The following is a 17,014-nucleotide window of genomic DNA, read 5'->3' as shown; positions in this document are numbered from 1 at the left end:
GCTGTAGGGTACACGGTAAGACCCGAGTTGTCCAGGATAGCCCACTGTCACCCTTCTCCAGCTGTAGGGTACACGGTAAGACCCGAGTTGTCCAGGATAGCCCACTGTCACCCTTCTCTAGCTGTAGGGTACACGGTAAGACCCAAGTTGTCCAGGATAGCCCACTGTCACCCTTCTCCAGCTGGGGGGTACATGGTAAGACCCGAGTTGTCCAGGCTAGCCCACTGTCACCCTTCTCCAGCTGTGAAGTGATGTCCAAAGCAATGCTGTGGAATGGCATCACAGATAAGGCATTCTGTGAGTCCATGATGGTAGTTCTGGCAAAGGCATGACAAGCAGGAAAAGCAAACCCATCACCAGAATGAATATCGAGTAAGGATAGTGTCCTCTCCATGAGGAAGTAGTCCCTGTAGTCAGCCTGCCGCCAGGTCACAGCTGTAACTGGGTCAGATGAGGGGGTGGGATCCATACATAGCCTCTCCCTTTCCACCAGGGCCACTTCCTTCATATGCCCCCAGGACAGATCAGTCCCTAATTGAAAATCACCGCTTTTGTTTGTTTTCTCAAGACAGAAGTATCTTAACGTCCACCCTTCATCCGTTTAGAGAGGCTGTTTGGGGTGGTGGGGGTAGCTGAGCGGGAACGTTCCTCCTCAGGTGAGATAAACCCTTGGGAATCTGAGGGTTCAAAGTTCTCAGCCTCCGTAGGGCCCTCCCACACAACTCCATCCAAGTACAGGGTCCCGTCCCCTAGCAGTTAATGCCCTTAACTGCCAACGCCCTGCGGCCTCGGCCTGCCTTTCCTTTGTAGTTCAGCCAGTCTCACAATGAGTACTCCCTTTGACTTGCTGCACCCTGAGCTCTGCGGCTGCTGGGGAGTAGCTTCTCTTCCAGGGCACACTTAGAACCCTCTAGACTGTTGCTGCGTACCTGGAGTTGGCCACTTTTATCACTAGTCTCACCGTTCTATGCTGTGTTCTGAGGTATTTAAAGTTGGTCAGTTTTTTGTGACTGCATTTTTTTTGTCAGTTTATCCAGAAATGCTAGTCTCAACCAATCAGAATCTTTTATTTTTCCACAAAATTTAAAAAAAAAAATTTTTTTTTTTGGTTTTGTGTTTCTAATATACAGAGTCACTAAATCTGTTGCCTCTCACAGTTGGTGATTCTGAATAATCAAAAGCATTGCTCTCCTTCAGTCCTCACCAGGCTCCCAGGAGAGGCTCCAGTAGTTGGGGTCGTGGTAATCTGGGAAAGCCTGGTGGGCGGTGGTGGCGCACGCCTTTAATCCCAGCACTCGGGAGGCAGAGGCAGGTGGATTGCTGTGAGTTTGAGGCCAGCCTGGTCTACAAAGGGAGTCCAAGACAGCCAAGGCTACACAGAGAAACCCTGTCTCAAAAACAAAACAACAACAACAAAGGTCTGGATCAAAGGTGACTCTTCCCATTCCAAATTATTTAATTAAAAAACCTCTCAAACGTGTACCCAGCCTCTTTAGTTTTAGTTAATTACAGATCTAGGCAAGTTGACAACCATGACAGCCATCACAGGTCTGATCTCCGTCCTGGCCTCGTTGCTGTGTAAGCTTGAGACAGCTCAGGCTATGCTTTTGGAAGACTAGAGTTGAGTTCCCAGCATCACGATCAGGCAGGTCACAAACGCCTGTAACAAGAGCTTCATAAACTCTAATACCCCTTCTGGTCTCTGTGGGTACACACATACAGACACACACATATACATATGCATAGACACACAGACACACACATAGATACACAAATATATACACATACAGATGCACACATATACACACAGATACACAAATATATACACACAGATACATACACAAATATATACACATACACACATATACAGACACACAAATCTCTGGTTGAGTTCTTTTTGTTTTGAGGCAGGGTTTCTTTGTAGCCTTGGCTGTCCTGGACTCACTTTGTAGAACAGGATGGCCTCAAACTCACAGAGATCTGTCTGCCTCCCAAGTGTGGGGTTAAAGGTGTGCACCACCTCCCTTCATACATATGAATCTTAGTTTTTTAAAAATCCCCTCTCAAGGCTGGAGAAATGGCTCAGAGGTTAAGAACACTGTCTGCTCTTCAAAACAAAGGTATTGAGTTCAATTCCCAGCAACTACATGGTGGCTCACAGACATAGATCTGGTGCCCTCTTCTGGCCTGCAGGCTCACATGCGAGCAAAATACTGTACAATAAATAAATCCTTTTTTTTTTTTAATTCCCTCTCTCTTAATCAATGGATGACTTTTTGTTTTTAAGAGACAGGGTTTCTCTGTGTAGCCCTGGCTATCTATCCTGGACTCCCTTTGTAGACCAGGCTGGCCTTGAACTCACAGTGATCCGCCTGCCTCTGCACCACCACCACCCCCCACCCAGTGCTGGGATTACAGGTGTGCACCACCGTGCCCAGCAAAACAAACATTTTATTTGGAAAGATAAAAATAAAAACCAGTGGCAGTGAAATAGTTCAACAAGTAAAGGTGCTTGCCACCAGCCCTGGACATGAGTTTGATCCCTGAGTCCACATGTAGAAGAGACTCCTGATGGCTTTCCCTCACCTCCACAGCACAGCCACATCAGGTACCATAACCCATGGGGAAACTGCAAAGTCCCCACCCCCATGAGGCTCAGAAGGATGGCATAGCCATCCCCTTATCCACGCGCTCAGGTTGGTAGTGTGAAGGAGAAAGATGTTTTTTGTTTAGGTACCAAATGTGGGATGAGGAACAGACTTGGGAGAGAGCAGGTGATGTTTATCCCTTTAGAAGTCGAACCACTTTGTCAGGGAGCTTGGCTGTTACCAGCTGAAAAACATCCTTCAACAAATTCTGAGAGGAGATATAAATGTGAGCCAAAAACAGGAGGCGTGGTCTTCGGAGAGTTGGGATTGAGTGGTTGTTTATAGCTGGCTTTCAAGGCTCTCCTAAAGAGAACTGCTCCAGTGAAGGCTTCGGGGGCCCCGACTGAGGTTCAGGTTCCAGTTGCTCCAGGTTCCAGCAGAAGAAATCCTGCGGACAGCACCAGGAGAGTCGTTCCTGGGAAGTGATACCCAGAAGGTTCCATGTTTTGTGCTCTTTAATCTTCTTTTCCTCAGGTTTATGCTAGTTGGGTTATAAGGGAGGTATCCTCGGTTTATACGTTCATAATAAAATATAATTAAGAAAATTGAGCCTACAGTAGTGTGAGCAGAACATGCCCAGTGCAGCTTGCTTCCTCCTCCCTGGGATTTACGGCCTGAGGAGTGCTCCTCTACCGTGACTTCTACAGAGATCCGCTGACCCTACGTCCTTGTTCGGCTGTGTGAAACCACCTGCCTCTCACCTCTCTGTTCACCTGAATAGACTGAGTTTCTGGAGTGGGATGGTTTGCCTGTCCACCCTGTCCAACACTGCTCCGTGCCTGTGTTTCTGTCTGTGTGCTTGTCATTTCTTCATTCCCTGAACACCCCAGTCAGGTCTGTCCCTGGAGCTCTGCAAGGATGTGGCAGAGTTAGCCCTCTGTGCTCTGGGTTGTAGGAGGCTGAAGCAGGAAGGCTGAGAAGTCAAGTCCAGGCTAATGATGGACGTCAGTGGACTTGCATGCCAGGGTCCCGGGTTCAATCCCCAGCACTAAGAGGTTGGAGGTTCTCTTAAATTACTCAGCCAGTTCTAGGCCAGCCTGGACTCTATCGTGAGGCCCTGTAAGCCAAAACAGGCTACGCTTGGTAGTGCTTAACTTTAATATCAGCGCTCAGGAGATAGAGGCAGGTGGTTCTCTTAAGTTCAAGGCCAGCATTGTTTACATAGATAAGTCCAGGACAGCCAGGGCTACACAGAGAAACCCATCTTGGAAAAAATAAATAAATAACGCATTTAGGAATGGTAGAGCTTGCTTATAATTCCAGCAGTGAAGACGCTGAGGAAAGAAAATAGGTTTAACTAGCCAGGGTTACATAGCCAATTCTAGTCTATCCTGGGCTACCTAGTAAGATCCTGCCTAGCTAGCCTGGTCTACAGTTCTAGGTCAGCCACCGCTACACAGAGAAACACTGTCTCCAAAAACAAAAACAAACTGTATGAGCTCCCTTCTAGGTTCCTGCCCTATCTGGGTTTCTGTCCTGGCCCCCTTCAAAGCTGGACTAAATATGGAAATGTAAGCTGAACAAACCCTTTCCTCCTGGGCTTGCTGTTTCACCACAGCAATAGTAACCCTGACTAAGACAACGATGTTATGGAAGATTACAGGGGAAGCTGGAATCCCAGGGAAGATGAACAAGGCCAGACACCAGAGCGAGAACCAAAGCACCGAGTGGGACGACGGGAGAGACAGCTCATGCAACGTCAAAAGGACAGGCACAGTCTGCCGCGGTGGGAGACAGGGTGAGAAAGGAAGGGGGCAGCCAGAATGGTAAGATTTTAAATTGCGGGCTGGGTGTGGTGGCTCACGCCTTTAATCGCAGCACTTGGGAGGCAGAGGCAGGCAGATCTCTGTGAGTTCGAGGCCAGCCTGCTCTGCAAAGTGAGTCCAGGCCAACCAGGGCTAACACAGAGAAACTCTGTCTCAAAAAAACAAACAAACAAACAAAACAAAAATCAGCATTATTTTGCCGGGCGTGGTGGCGCACGCCTTTAATCTCAGCACTCCAGCACTCGGGAGGCAGAGACAGGCGGATAGCTGTGAGTTCGAGGCCAGCCTGGTCTACAAAGCGAGTCCAGGACAGCCAAGGCTACATAGAGAAACCCTGTCTCGAAAAAAAAAAAAAAAAAAGAAAGAAAAAAAAAGATTTTAAATTGCTTTTGAGACAGGCTCATTGCAGTCCACATGGGCCTTGAGCTCCATATGTAGCCCAAGTTGACCTCCAGCTCGTGATCCTCCTGCCTCAGCCTTGTCAGGATGTGCCAGTGGGCCCGACTAGAAATGCAAACTCTATGCTGGTGTCTCCCCTACACGTTCTGAGTGATGAAGCACTCCAAGCTTGCTCGGGGCGCCCCTACCTGCAGCCTCCATTTTGTAAACTGAGGGATGGGGGGGGGGGGCCTCTTCCCATCACTACATGGTTGTTGACTGCCCTCTGCTGGTCAATTTGTGCGTGTGCCTGTAAACAACTCTGTTTAAAGCTTTGTTGAAAAGACCCCAGCAACAAAACCACCTGGCCTCCCCCGACACTCACAGTCCAGTTTGAATGAAGATGAAAACACTTATATTCACATAGTGAAAGACTTGAGTGGTGTGTCTGCGTGAAGAATAACTTTCCGTGAGATTAGGGAGCAGGGTGGGAGAGCAACAGGTCATCAGGTAGGGTTTTATCTTTGTAGGCAGGGTCTCAGGTACCACAGGATAGCCTCACGCTTGCTATGTAGCACAGGATGGTTTAAATTTCCAATCCTCCTGCTGGGATTACAGATGAGCAGCCATCACACTCAGTTGTGGGGATCGAACGCCTGGCTTCACATACACTAGTACGCCAGCAACTGAGCTGCATCTCCAGTGCTTTCGCAAAGACAGTGTTGATGCAGCTCAGACTTGAACTAACAGCAGGCTCCTTGCTGCAGCTTCCCAAGTGCTGGGGTTGTAGACAGCTGCACTGCATGCAGCCAACGTTCACATGGAGATGGCGTCAACCACAGAACAGATAACCAGGTGATGGCATTGAGTAAAACCTTGGCAAGAAGAATGGCTAAGAGGAGTCAGGGGAGTCAGGGTAGCCGGGCGTGGTGGCGCACGCCTTTAATCCCAGCACTCGGGAGGCAGAGGCAGGCAGATTGCTGTGAGTTTGAGGCCAGCCTGGTCTACAAAGCAAGTCCGGGACAGCCAGGGCTACACAAAGAAACTCTGTCAGACGGGCCAACCTCGAACTCAGAGTGATCCACCTGTCTTTGCCTCCTGGGTGCTGGGACAACTTTTCAAATAAAGGATTTGGAAAGTGGTATGCTCACTATACACTCATCCCTTAGGAAATGGGTATGGTTTAAAACATAGAAGGTAGCCTGGCATGGTGGTGCATGCCTGTAATCCCAGCACTCAGGAGGTAGAGGCAGGTGGATCTCTGTGAGTTCAAGGCCAGCCTGGTCTACATAGTGAGTCCAGAACAGCCAGGGCCACACAGAGAAACCCTGTGTCATATGTGTGATTTCAGCACTCGGAGGGCTACATTGAAAAAAAAAGAAAAGATTTTTTTTTTTTTTTTTTTTTTTGGTTTTTCGAGACAGGGTTTCTCTTTGTAGCTTTGACTGTCCTGGGCTCACTTTGTAGACCAGGCTGGCCTCAAACTCACAGCGATCCACCTGCCTCTGCCTCCCGAGTGCTGGGATTAAAGGCATGCGCCACCACGCCCAGCAAGAAAAGATTTCTTGTGTGCAGTTCACTGAGTGGTGATGGAAGGGTGACAGGTTCCAGTTGGGGTGCATTAAGGAGAGTGCTGGTGGCTACACAGCACGGTAGGAGGGATGCTGCGGAAGCCGTGAAACTATGCTAACATACACAGAATTCTCGGAGACCCTTCTTGGAGAAGATCTTGCTATGCAGGAATGAAATATAAAAGAACAACAATGCCCATCAAGAAGTGGGTACTGGGCCGGGCGTGGTGGCGCACGCCTTTAATCCCAGCACTCGGGAGGCAGAGGCAGGTGGATCGCTGTGAGTTTGAGGCCAGCCTGGTCTACACAGCAAGTCCAGGGCAGCCAAGGCTAACACAGAGAGACCCTGTCTCAATAAACAAACAACAACAACAACAACAACAACAAAGAAAGAAAGAAAGAAAAGAAAAAAGAAAGTCCAGGTTTGTCTATTGCACAACACTCACATTCCCAAACATGAAACGTTACAGAAGCGTCAAAATGCCAGGTATTGTAACAGCAAGTACAAGTGCACAAGGCAGTTTGTACTCTATCCCAATCTAGCCCAGAGAAGTGGTGCAACCTTTCCTCTTCCTCATATATCTAGAAGACTCTTGTGAAGGCTAGAGTTCCCTCAGACTTGCTCCAGGAGGGGAGGAAAAAAAGATGGTAGAATGCCGTCACGAACAGGATTCGAACCTGTGCGGGGAAACCCCATTGGATTTCGAGTCCAACGCCTTAACCACTCGGCCACCGTGACTTCCAAAACTATGGTTGGCCGCGCGCTTACAGAAAGGGTCCGCAGGGCGACCGCGGAACGTGCGAGCCACCCCAGCGTGGGGTCGTGGCCCCGAGGCGCACACACCTTGGCCGGTCCGGCCTCGCACCTCTCCGCCACGGCGCTCACCCCGAAGGACCGGGGCGTGCTGGGTGCACCAGGGCGAGGAGCGTCGGGGACACGCGTGGGGTTGGAAGGGGAATGGGAACGGACGAGGTTCCACAGGAACGCGCATGATGGGGACCACTCGAAGTTACTGGGCGGGGCTCCCGGAGACCGGCTTCCCAGCGGGGTGGAAGAGTAAACCCACTCCTGCTGCGCTGCGAGACGAAGTGGTGGAGGGCTCCGCTGCGGGACAGCTGCGTTCCGCCAGACCCCGAGAAAGCGGCGAGGTCGCCGCCGCCGCCACCGGGGACCCCCCGAGCGCGCCCGGGTCCTGCCGCCGGAAAGCACTCCAGATCGCACGCGGGTCCTGCCGCCGGGGAGCACCCCGAGCGTCCCCAGGTCCTGTCACCGCCGCCACCGGGGAGCGCCCCGAGCGCACCCGGGTCCTGCCGCGGGGAGCCCCCGAGTGTGTCCAGGTCCTGTCACCAGGGAGCCCCCGAGCGCGCCCGGGTCCTGTCGCCGGGGAGCCCCCCGAGCGCGCCCTGGTCCTGTCGCCGGGGAGCCCCCCGAGTGCGCCCGGGTCCTGTCGCCGCCGTCACCGGGAGCCCCCCGAGTGCGCCCGGGTCCGCCGCGCTGGGCCGCCAGCAGGGGGCGCTCCGCCGGTCGGGGCCCAGGCGGCGGGAGGCGGCGGCCGTGGCGGCGGGAGGCGGGCGGAGGAGGAGGCGGGAGCTGAGCTGAGCGGGGCGGGCGGGCGGCGGCGGGGCCCGAGCCCGAGAAGATGGCGGTGCGGAAGAAGGACGGCGGCCCCAACGTGAAGTACTACGAGGCCGCGGACACCGTGACCCAGTTCGACAACGTGAGGCTCTGGCTCGGCAAGAACTACAAGAAGGTACGCGCGCGGGCAGGCTCGCACCGGGGCCGGCCGGGACAAAGGGCCGCGGCGGCTCCCCCGACTCACCCAAGCCAGCCACCCACCCACCCCCGGGGCCGGCCCACCCGCCGGCCGCCGCGCCCCTCCCCGCGGCCTCCCCGCGCCGCCCCTCCCCCACCCCGCCCCCACCGTGCCCTCTGCCCCGGTGCACCCCCGCGGCTCGGGGCGGCGGCCCGGTGGCCCTGGTCCTCCAGGCTGAACGGCCCAGGCCCGGACCCGGGGGGCCCCCGCGCGACTCCGCCGCTCCGGTGTGCGTGCCGGCCGCGGCGCCCGCCCGAGCTCCCCGCCGAGCCAGGTACCGGCGCGGCCCAGGCCTCCCCGATGCTTTGTGTGTGTTGAGAGCCAGACGGGAGAGCGGGACCGTAACCCGGCACCGAGCGGGTCGTCGGAGGGGTCTCTACCTGGGGGGGATCACCTGCCTCCCCGGCGGCCCCCTGGCCCCTTTCGCATGCCTTTCACAATGAAGTCGCTCGCTCTGCAAGCCAGCCTCCCATCGTTTTGGGTGTGAGGTCCAGAGCCTTGGATGAGCTTCGTATCGCCAGTCCCCACCCCCACCCCATAACTGGAAATAATAAGGGTGGTGAACAAAAGGGTTCAGGAAGCTACCTGTCTTTTTTTTTTTTTAAACTAAATCTCATTCTTGTGTTTTCATGGTCTTTAGGCTTTTTTTCTTTTTCTCCACCTGGATAGGGCCTGCTTCCTCACTACCGCCCCCCCCCCCCGCTAAGGCTTCCTTTTTCTAGCTTTGTTTTACACCCCCCCCCCCCCCAGCTCTCCCTACCCCAGCTTTGCAGCCTGTCAGCGTCTGGTTGGTAGGCACCTTCAGAACTCCACCGCTAATCCTGGTTTGAGTTTGGGGTCTCTGTGGGTGTCGGATTCTTGACAAACAGCTGTTGGGTCTGCGGCTTGTGTGTGCCCTCAGCGTGAGACTCTGGGTCCCGGGCTTCTGTCTTTGACCTTTTGAAGGGAGATCAGTCTAGGGTCTTAGTCTGAAGCCCCGAGGGCATTGCCAGCTGTGACCTGGTTCGGCTTTCATGTACTTAACTCTGTCACTTGCGTCTCCCTGCTCAGATCTCTTTACGCCTCCCACCGAGAGGTGCTGACTCTGATTAGAGAGAGGAAATAAAGGGTCAAAAGGTAAAGAGAAAGTTAGCTTCCTGGCTCAGTGAGCGGAACAGAAAGTTGGATTCCAGGTAGCACGGTAGCGTTTGAGGCCATTGTCTCCTCGGAAAAAGGATAGATAGATTTTTATCTTTCTACTTGTTAATAAGCTGGGTGGGTGGGCTGCACGCCTCGCCAGAGAAGAGACCCTTACAGTGACAACCAGTGCCCTGTTTTAGTAGAAGCAAACCGCACAGGCTTAGTTTTCAAGTCGGCTTGTCCCTGCCTCACCCTCCTTGCTCTCTTCAGACACCATTGGGGGCGGAAGCCCGGTCTTTGATCGTGTCCCCCCCAAGAAATACATTGTTGCGTCACTTAGAGCCTCAGAGGGATTTCTGTTTGTTCCCTGGCTTGAACTCCATAAACCTTCAAAAATGTTACTGCTGGTTGGAGATGAGGTGCCCAGATTAACGGGGTGTCCTGAAACTCCAGTGTCAGGGTACAGCCAAGAAAGAGTATAACCCTTCCCCGGCTGCCAGTCCCCAGTGCTGGCAAGCTGGCCTGTAGCCCACAGGGTCCAGGAGCCCTCCTCTTATAGACTAGACACGTGGAGGAGAAAGGCACAACTGTGTCTCTTTCAGGTGGTGGAGAATTTATCTGGGATCTGTTTCTCTTCCTTTCCCTCCCTCCCCCAGTACATCCAAGCAGAGCCACCAACCAACAAGTCCCTGTCTAGCCTGGTGGTGCAGTTGCTGCAGTTTCAGGAAGAGGTTTTTGGCAAACATGTCAGCAACGCACCGCTTACTAAACTGCCGGTGAGTTCAAGGGGTGTGTGTGTGTGTGTGTGTGTGTGTGTGTGTGTGTGTGTGTGTGTGGCAAATCCTCCTGGAGACTGTTTTGTTTTGCTCTTTATTATTATTTTGTTTCCCTACTGTGCCTATAACCCGAGAATTAGGGAGGCAGAGGCAGGTGGATCGCTGTGAGTTCAAGGACAGCCTGGTCAACAAAGTGACTCTAGGCCAGCCAAGACTACACAGAGAAACCCTGTCTTGAAAAACCAAATATAAAAATAAATTAAGGCCCGGGCGTGGTGGTGCACGCCTTTAATCCCAGCACTCGGGAGGCAGAGGCAGGCGGATCGCTGTGAGTTCGAGGCCAGCCTGGTCTACAAAGTGAGTCCAGGACAGCCAAGATTATACAGAGAAACCCTGTCTCAAAAAACCAAAAAATAACAACAACAACAACAACAATAATTAATTAATTAATTAATTAAAAGGGTATGGCATTTAGGGGCTGAGAGATGTCTCATTGTTAAGAGCTCTTGCAGAGAGAGGTCCTGGGTTCTATTCTTTGTGCCCACATGGTGGCTCACAAACATCCGTGGGCATTCACATGAAGCACAAGCAGGCAAACACTCATATGCAAAAATAAGTGTAAGAGGGTAAGATGAAAGAGTGGGGTTTGAGGTCAGTTATGAACACACACCTCACCCACCACTAATTGGAAGCCTGAGTCAAGAAGGCTTCAAGGCTCAAGCCAGCCTAGGGAGCGTAGCAACAGCCTGTCTTAAGCATTTAGGAGAGCAGTTGGAGCTGGAGCTTGTGTCGCCTGTGAGAAGCCCTGGACTCTCTCTTCAGTACCACAGAGGAAGGGACGGCCTAGTGGGCTAAGTGTGGTTACCTGGTCCCTTGAACTGCTGGAAGGACAGAACTGGTATCCTGTGACACCTAGTAGTACACGTATGTATACACACACACACACACACACACATGCACACACTCATGCACACACACACACACACACACACACACACACACACACCCAGAGACTCTAAATAAGTAAGTAAATGTAATTCCTTAAAAGGGGCAGTGAGGTTTTTGGTTTTTTTGGTTTGTTTTTTTTTTTTTTGGTTTTTCGAGACAGGGTTTCTCTGTGTAGCCCTGGCTGTCCTGGACTCCCTCTGTAGACCAGGCTGGCCTCGAACTCACAGAGATCCGCCTGCCTCTGCCTCCTTGAGTGCTGGGATTACAGGCTGTGCACTGGCAGTGAGGCGTGGATTTGCGTAAACTTGTGATCAGTCCTGCGTCGCCACCTTTATGGATCATGATAATTTCTCTTTACATGAAATTAATAGCTCTGCTTTGTAGTGTTTCTTCAGTAGTATATGAGTGTTTGGCCCAAAGTGACATGTGTGTGTGTGAGAGAGAGAGAGAGAGAGAGACAGACAGACAGACAGACAGACAGAGACAAACAAACAGAAACAGGGTTTCTCTGTGTAGCCCTGGCTGTCCTGGACTCACTTTGTAGACCAGGCTGGCCTCGAGCTCACAGAGATCCACCTGCCTCTGCCCCTCAGCTGCTGGGATTAAAGGCATATTCCACTATGCCCAGTGAGACACTGTCTTAAAAAGCAAATAAAACAGACATTTCTAATTTTAAGAGGGATGTGAGTCCAGAGTGGGATTTTTATGTAACCAACTAACAAAACAAAACAAAAGTTACAGTGTAACTTTCACGTAACTTCTTCCCTGTCTCAATTTTGTAGATCAAATGTTTCCTAGATTTCAAAGCAGGCGGCTCCTTGTGCCACATTCTTGCAGCTGCCTACAAATTCAAGAGTGACCAAGGATGGTGAGATGTTCCTTCCTCTGCTTTTCATATTTAGCTTAGAAGGAGCTCCCCATTATTTCCTGGGGTCCTTCTGGAGTGAGAGAACCCATCTAGAAATTCTATGTGTTTCTTATTTTGGTACATGAGGAAAAAAAGATGTCATGGCCAAAATTCCAAGCATGAGTGAACTGGGAATGAACTCTTCCCCAAGGGGAATTTTTAGGTTGGCATCTCAGCCTTTGTCCATTTGGATTACGTGTAGAGTGACCTGTGCATTTAAGACCAGGACACCTGGGTTCTCTGTGATTTGGGCAAAATTTGCGACAAGATTACCTCCTAATTTCCCCTGTTAAGAAGTTACTTACTTGGGACTGTCAAGATGGCTCAGCAGTTAAAAGCACTGTGTGCTCTTCCAAGGGTCCTGAGTTCAATTCCTAGCACCCACGTGGTGGCTCCCAACCATCTATACAGGGATCGGTGCCCTCCTCTGGCCTGCAGGTGTACGTGCAGGCAGAGCACTCATATACATATAATAAATAAGTAAAAGGATGTTAGGTACTCTTGGGGCTGAAGAGGCCAGTGGTTAAGAGCTCTGGCTGTTCTTCCAGAGGACACGGTCCCACTCCCAGCAGCCACGTGGCTGCTCACAAACCTGGGTAACTCCACTCCCAGGGATTCCCATGACCTCTTCTGCCCTCCACAGGCACTGCACACACATGGTGCACACACATACAGGCAGGCAAAACGCCTTCCCCCCCAGTCGCAAGCTTGTTACTTACCACATTTATTGTCCCTTTACAAGGCGGCGTTACGATTTCCAGAACCCGTCGCGCATGGACCGCAATGTGGAGATGTTCATGACCATTGAGAAGTCCCTCGTGCAGGTACCGTTCAGGCGCGTCCCCCATCACCTCGCTCCCTCAGGAAGAATACAGAACAGCCCTTCCTCATGTCACCCGCCTCTTCCCTTCACAGAATAATTGCCTGTCCCGACCTAACATTTTCCTGTGCCCAGACATTGAGCCCAAACTGCTCGGGAAATTAAAAGACATTGTTAAGAGGCACCAGGTGAGTGGAGGGAGGGTGTGGCAGAGGTTGCTGAGCCAGGTGGCTGGGCTGTACCTTGTTGCGGTTGTTGTTTCTCTGAGATTGATGCCGTGCAGCATTTTCTACTGTGCTGTGGCCCTTTCTGCTTAGCGGAGAACCAGAGTTAGGTCTTTGAGCACTGTTTGGTTGCTCTGCTGGCCAGGCTTGATGGATTTGTCACTGCTCCTTGCACTGCACTGGCCCGGGAGGGAGAAAGAGCTTCTTCATCTGGGCTGGGGATCCCTGATCTCAGGCCAGTGCGACCTTGCAGCCAGGTGTAGCGGTGTGTCCCCTAGCACTGGGGACTTGGCTACGTTGTGTGGTCAGGCCTGCCTGGACTGTAGAGCAATACTGTTAAAAACAACCACAATGAAATCTCTCTTCTTTGGAACTACTCATTAATAAGAAGCAGATATTATGGGTAGGTGCATATAGTCCACTTTAAATTTCCCACGGGTAGGGCCGAGGAGAAGGGTCAGTAGGGGAAGTAAGAGCTTGTCCTGCAGGCATGAGGACCCGAGTCCGGATGCCCGGACCGCACAGATCCCTGGGAGCCGCGGTTCATCTATGTAACGCCAGTGCTGGGAGGTGGAGACAGGAGGATTCTGGGAGCTCCTTCTCCAGCCAGTCTAACTGAAATGTCAAGCTCCTGGGTCACTGTCCCAAAACAAAGTGGAGAGTAAGAAAGGACATTTGCACGCACGCACAGGCAGTGCGCCACACACACATTTCCTGTGTGTAGTTCCAGTGTGTAGCGTTGCTATGCAAAGGGACATTTAGTTCTCCGGCTTCTCTCCAGCGCTAACACACCATTAATCCTGTGTTTCTTTGCCACTTAGGTGGTGGTGTTAGAAAATATGTATTTTTTTTTTCTTTTTTAAATTTCTTTTTAGTTTTTGGAGGCACGGTTTCTCTGTATAGCCTTGGCTGTCATGGAACTCCCTCTGTAGACCAGGCTGGCCTCAAACTCACAGAGATCCACCTGCCTCTGCCTCCCAGGGGCTGGGATTAAAGGAGTGCACCACCATTGCCTGGAGACAAACTAATTTTAATACCACTTTAAGAAAGATTTAGTTGGGGTCCCACTCAAACTATGGCACCAGCCAAGGACAATACAGGCCGCAAACTTTAAACCCCTACCCAGATCTAGCCAATGGACAGGACATTCTCCACAGTTGAGTGGAGAGTGGGGTCTGACTTTCACACATACTCTGGTGCCTCATATTTGACCACGTCCTCTGGATGGGGAGACCTGGTGGCACTCAGAGGAAGGACAGCAGGCTACCAAGAAGAGACTTGATACCCTATGAGCATATAAAGGGGGAGGAGGTCCCCCTCAGGCACAGTCATAGGGAAGGGGAGTAAGGGGAAAATGGGAAGGAGGGAAGAATGGGAGGATACAAGGGATGGGATAACCATTGAGATGTAACAAGAATAAATTAATAAAAAAAAAACACTGAAAAAAATCTAAAAAAAAAAAAAGATTTAGTTTGGAAGGCAGTTCTGTGGTTTCGTTTTGATTGTTTTATTCACGAGGCAGCAGATTCACGTGCTTTCCCTGTGTTCTCCAGGGAACCGTCTCTGAGGATAAGAGCAACGCCTCCCACGTTGTGTATCCTGTGCCTGGGAACCTAGAAGAAGGTGAGCCTTGGGTTTCCTTGGCCTCGGCAGGGATGGCTCGGGCTGGCGGATGGAGGACCACTTACATCACCATATGGCACCGAGGTTCCCAGCCTTGCCACCATGAGTCCTCAGCCTCCCACTACAGCAGGAGAGTGCTCAGCTAGAGCCTTCGTCTAGTCATTTTTCGTGCTTCCCTTCAGTTTATCTCTCTCTCTCCTCTGTCTCTATCCTCAGAGGAATGGGTACGACCTGTCATGAAGAGAGATAAACAGGTTCTTCTGCACTGGGGCTACTATCCTGACAGGTGAGGATGGGATCTCAGGAGCCAGACACAGAAGCCCGACTGACAGAGCAAGAAGGCACTGTATTGGGTTGTTTGTTTACTTGTTTGTTTGTTTGTTTTAAAATATTTTAATTTATGTACATTGGCATGAGGGTATCAGGTCTTGGAGTTATAGACAATTGTGAGCTACCATGTGGGTGCTGGGAATTGAACCCAGGTCCTTTGGAAGAGCAGGCAGTGCTCTTAACCACTGAGCCATCTCTCTAGCACCTTGTTTGTTGTTTTGGATACAGAATTTTGCTATGTAATCCAGGCTGGCATAGAACTTGCTATGTAGATCAGGCTGGCCTCAAACTCGGAGTAGTCCTCCTGCCTCAACCTCCTGATGCTGGCATTGAAGGCGTGAGCCGCCCCTCTGGCTTTGTGTGTATGTCTGTTCCCTTTTTCTTTGCTTGATTTTGTTTCTTACGTTTCTTTTTACTTTATGTGTATGAATGTTTTGCCTGCATGTGTGTATGTGCACCTGGAACTACTGTGCCTCTAAGCCTTGTTTTTTGGTTTTTATTTCTTTGTTTTGAGACTAAATCTTAGCACCGAGCTGATGTGGAACAACTGCCAGCGCTTCCTCAGTGCTTCCGTAACTGAGGATCACCATGCCCCGTGCCCAATTCCCAGGGCTTGTTTTCTTGGTTTTTTAAGACAGGGTTTCTCTGGGTATCCTTGGCTGTCCTGGACTCACATTTTACTCTAGACTGGCTTCAAAGCTCACAGAGATCCTCCTGCTTCTTCCTCCCGAGTGCTGGCATTAAACATGTGCACTACCATGTCTGTTTTGTTTTGTTTTGAGACAGGGTCTCACAATGTAATTTCAACCAAACTTGAACTCACTGTGTAGACCAGGCTGGCCTTGAACTCAACAGAAATCTGCTTGCCTCTGCCTCTAAAGTTCTGGGATTTAAGGCATGCACCATCACTCCTGCTGCTTAGAATAATTTTTCGTCTTTTAATGTCTGTGTCTACTGGTGTGTGTGTGTGTGTGTGTGTGTGTGTGTGTGTGTGTGTAAGAGAGAGAGGGGGACAGACGGACAGATAGACAGGAGGGATAGTATAATCTCAAGTTCACCCTCAGGAATGCTGTCCCCTTCCTTTAAGACAGGGTCTCGCTAGCCTGGAACTCACCAGTTAGGCTAGACTGGATGGCCAGAGCACCTTGGGGATCCTACTGTCTGTACCTTTGACACACCGGGTTGCAAGCATGAGCCACCACAAGCATAAAACACTGTTTAACTTCATGTGTATGAGTGTTTGCCTGCATTTATGTATGTGCACCATATGTGTGCCTGGTGCCTGTACATGCTCTTGAACTGGAGTTATAGATCCTTATGGGTGGTCATTTGTGGTGCTGCAAACTGACCGCAGGTCCTCCACCAGAGCAACAGCTGCCATCTCTTCCGCCCATGCCCAGCATTTTTATGTTTATATAGGTTCTGGGATAGAACTCAGGTCCTTATCCTTACTGACTGGGTCATTCCCTGGTTTATTTTCCTTTTTATCATACATACATACATACATACATACATACTTACTTAAGACAAGGTCTTACTGCTGGGTGTGGTGGCACACGCCTTTAATCCCAGCACTCAGGAGGCAGAGGCAGGTGGATCTCTGTGAGTTCGAGGCCAGCCTGGTCTACAAAGTGAGTCCAGGACAGCCAAGGATACACAGGGAGATCCTGTCTCAAAAAGACAAAAAAAAAAAAGACAAGGTCTTACTTATAGCTGTGGCTAGCCTGACTTGCTCTGTAGTCCAAACTGGCCTTGAACTCACAAAGATACATCAGCCTCTCCCTCCTAAGTGCTGGGATTAAAAGATTTCTCTACCATACCCGGCCTTTTTTTTCTGTGTGTGTGTGTGTGTGTGTGTGTGTGTGTCTGTGTGTGTGTCTGTGTGTGTGTGTGTCTGTGTGTGTGAGTGTGTGCATATATATGTGAGTGTGGGTGTATGTGGGTGTGGAATGTGTATATGTGGGTGTGGAGTGTGTGGGTGTGTATGTTTGTGTGCTTGCATGTTTGTATATGTGTGTGTATGTTTGTGTGCGTGTGTGTATGTATATCTGTGAGTGCATGTGTGTGTGTGTATATCTATGTGCATGTGT

At 50.9% G+C, this 17,014-nt stretch overlaps 1 protein-coding gene across 6 annotated transcripts in view; it reads left to right on the top strand.

Annotated features, from left to right (window-relative positions):
* The first annotated feature begins 7,938 nt into the window (after positions 1–7,938).
* The window catches only part of SMARCC2 (SWI/SNF related BAF chromatin remodeling complex subunit C2), a 34,639-nt gene continuing 25,563 nt past the window's right edge, over positions 7,939–17,014 (top strand). For 2 of the 6 annotated variants that reach the window (XM_084758475.1, XM_084758474.1), the window contains exons 1-7: positions 7,939–8,114; positions 9,953–10,072; positions 11,803–11,888; positions 12,670–12,751; positions 12,843–12,935; positions 14,525–14,594; positions 14,811–14,880. In XM_084758475.1, the coding sequence (XP_084614601.1) occupies positions 8,004–8,114; positions 9,953–10,072; positions 11,803–11,888; positions 12,670–12,751; positions 12,843–12,935; positions 14,525–14,594; positions 14,811–14,880 (632 nt within the window). In that variant the 5' untranslated portion in view covers positions 7,939–8,003. The remainder of the gene's footprint in view (positions 8,115–9,952; positions 10,073–11,802; positions 11,889–12,669; positions 12,752–12,842; positions 12,936–14,524; positions 14,595–14,810; positions 14,881–17,014) is intronic. The other 4 variants (XM_084758477.1, XM_084758476.1, XM_084758479.1 and 1 more) reach the window with 2 other exon arrangements.

This window comes from Acomys minous (assembly GCF_964271855.1).
Source record: "Acomys minous genome assembly, chromosome: 15".
NCBI lineage: Eukaryota > Metazoa > Chordata > Mammalia > Rodentia > Muridae > Acomys > Acomys minous.
The sequence above is the reverse complement of the archived record's forward strand: the minus strand, read 5'-3'. Positions and strand labels throughout refer to the sequence as shown.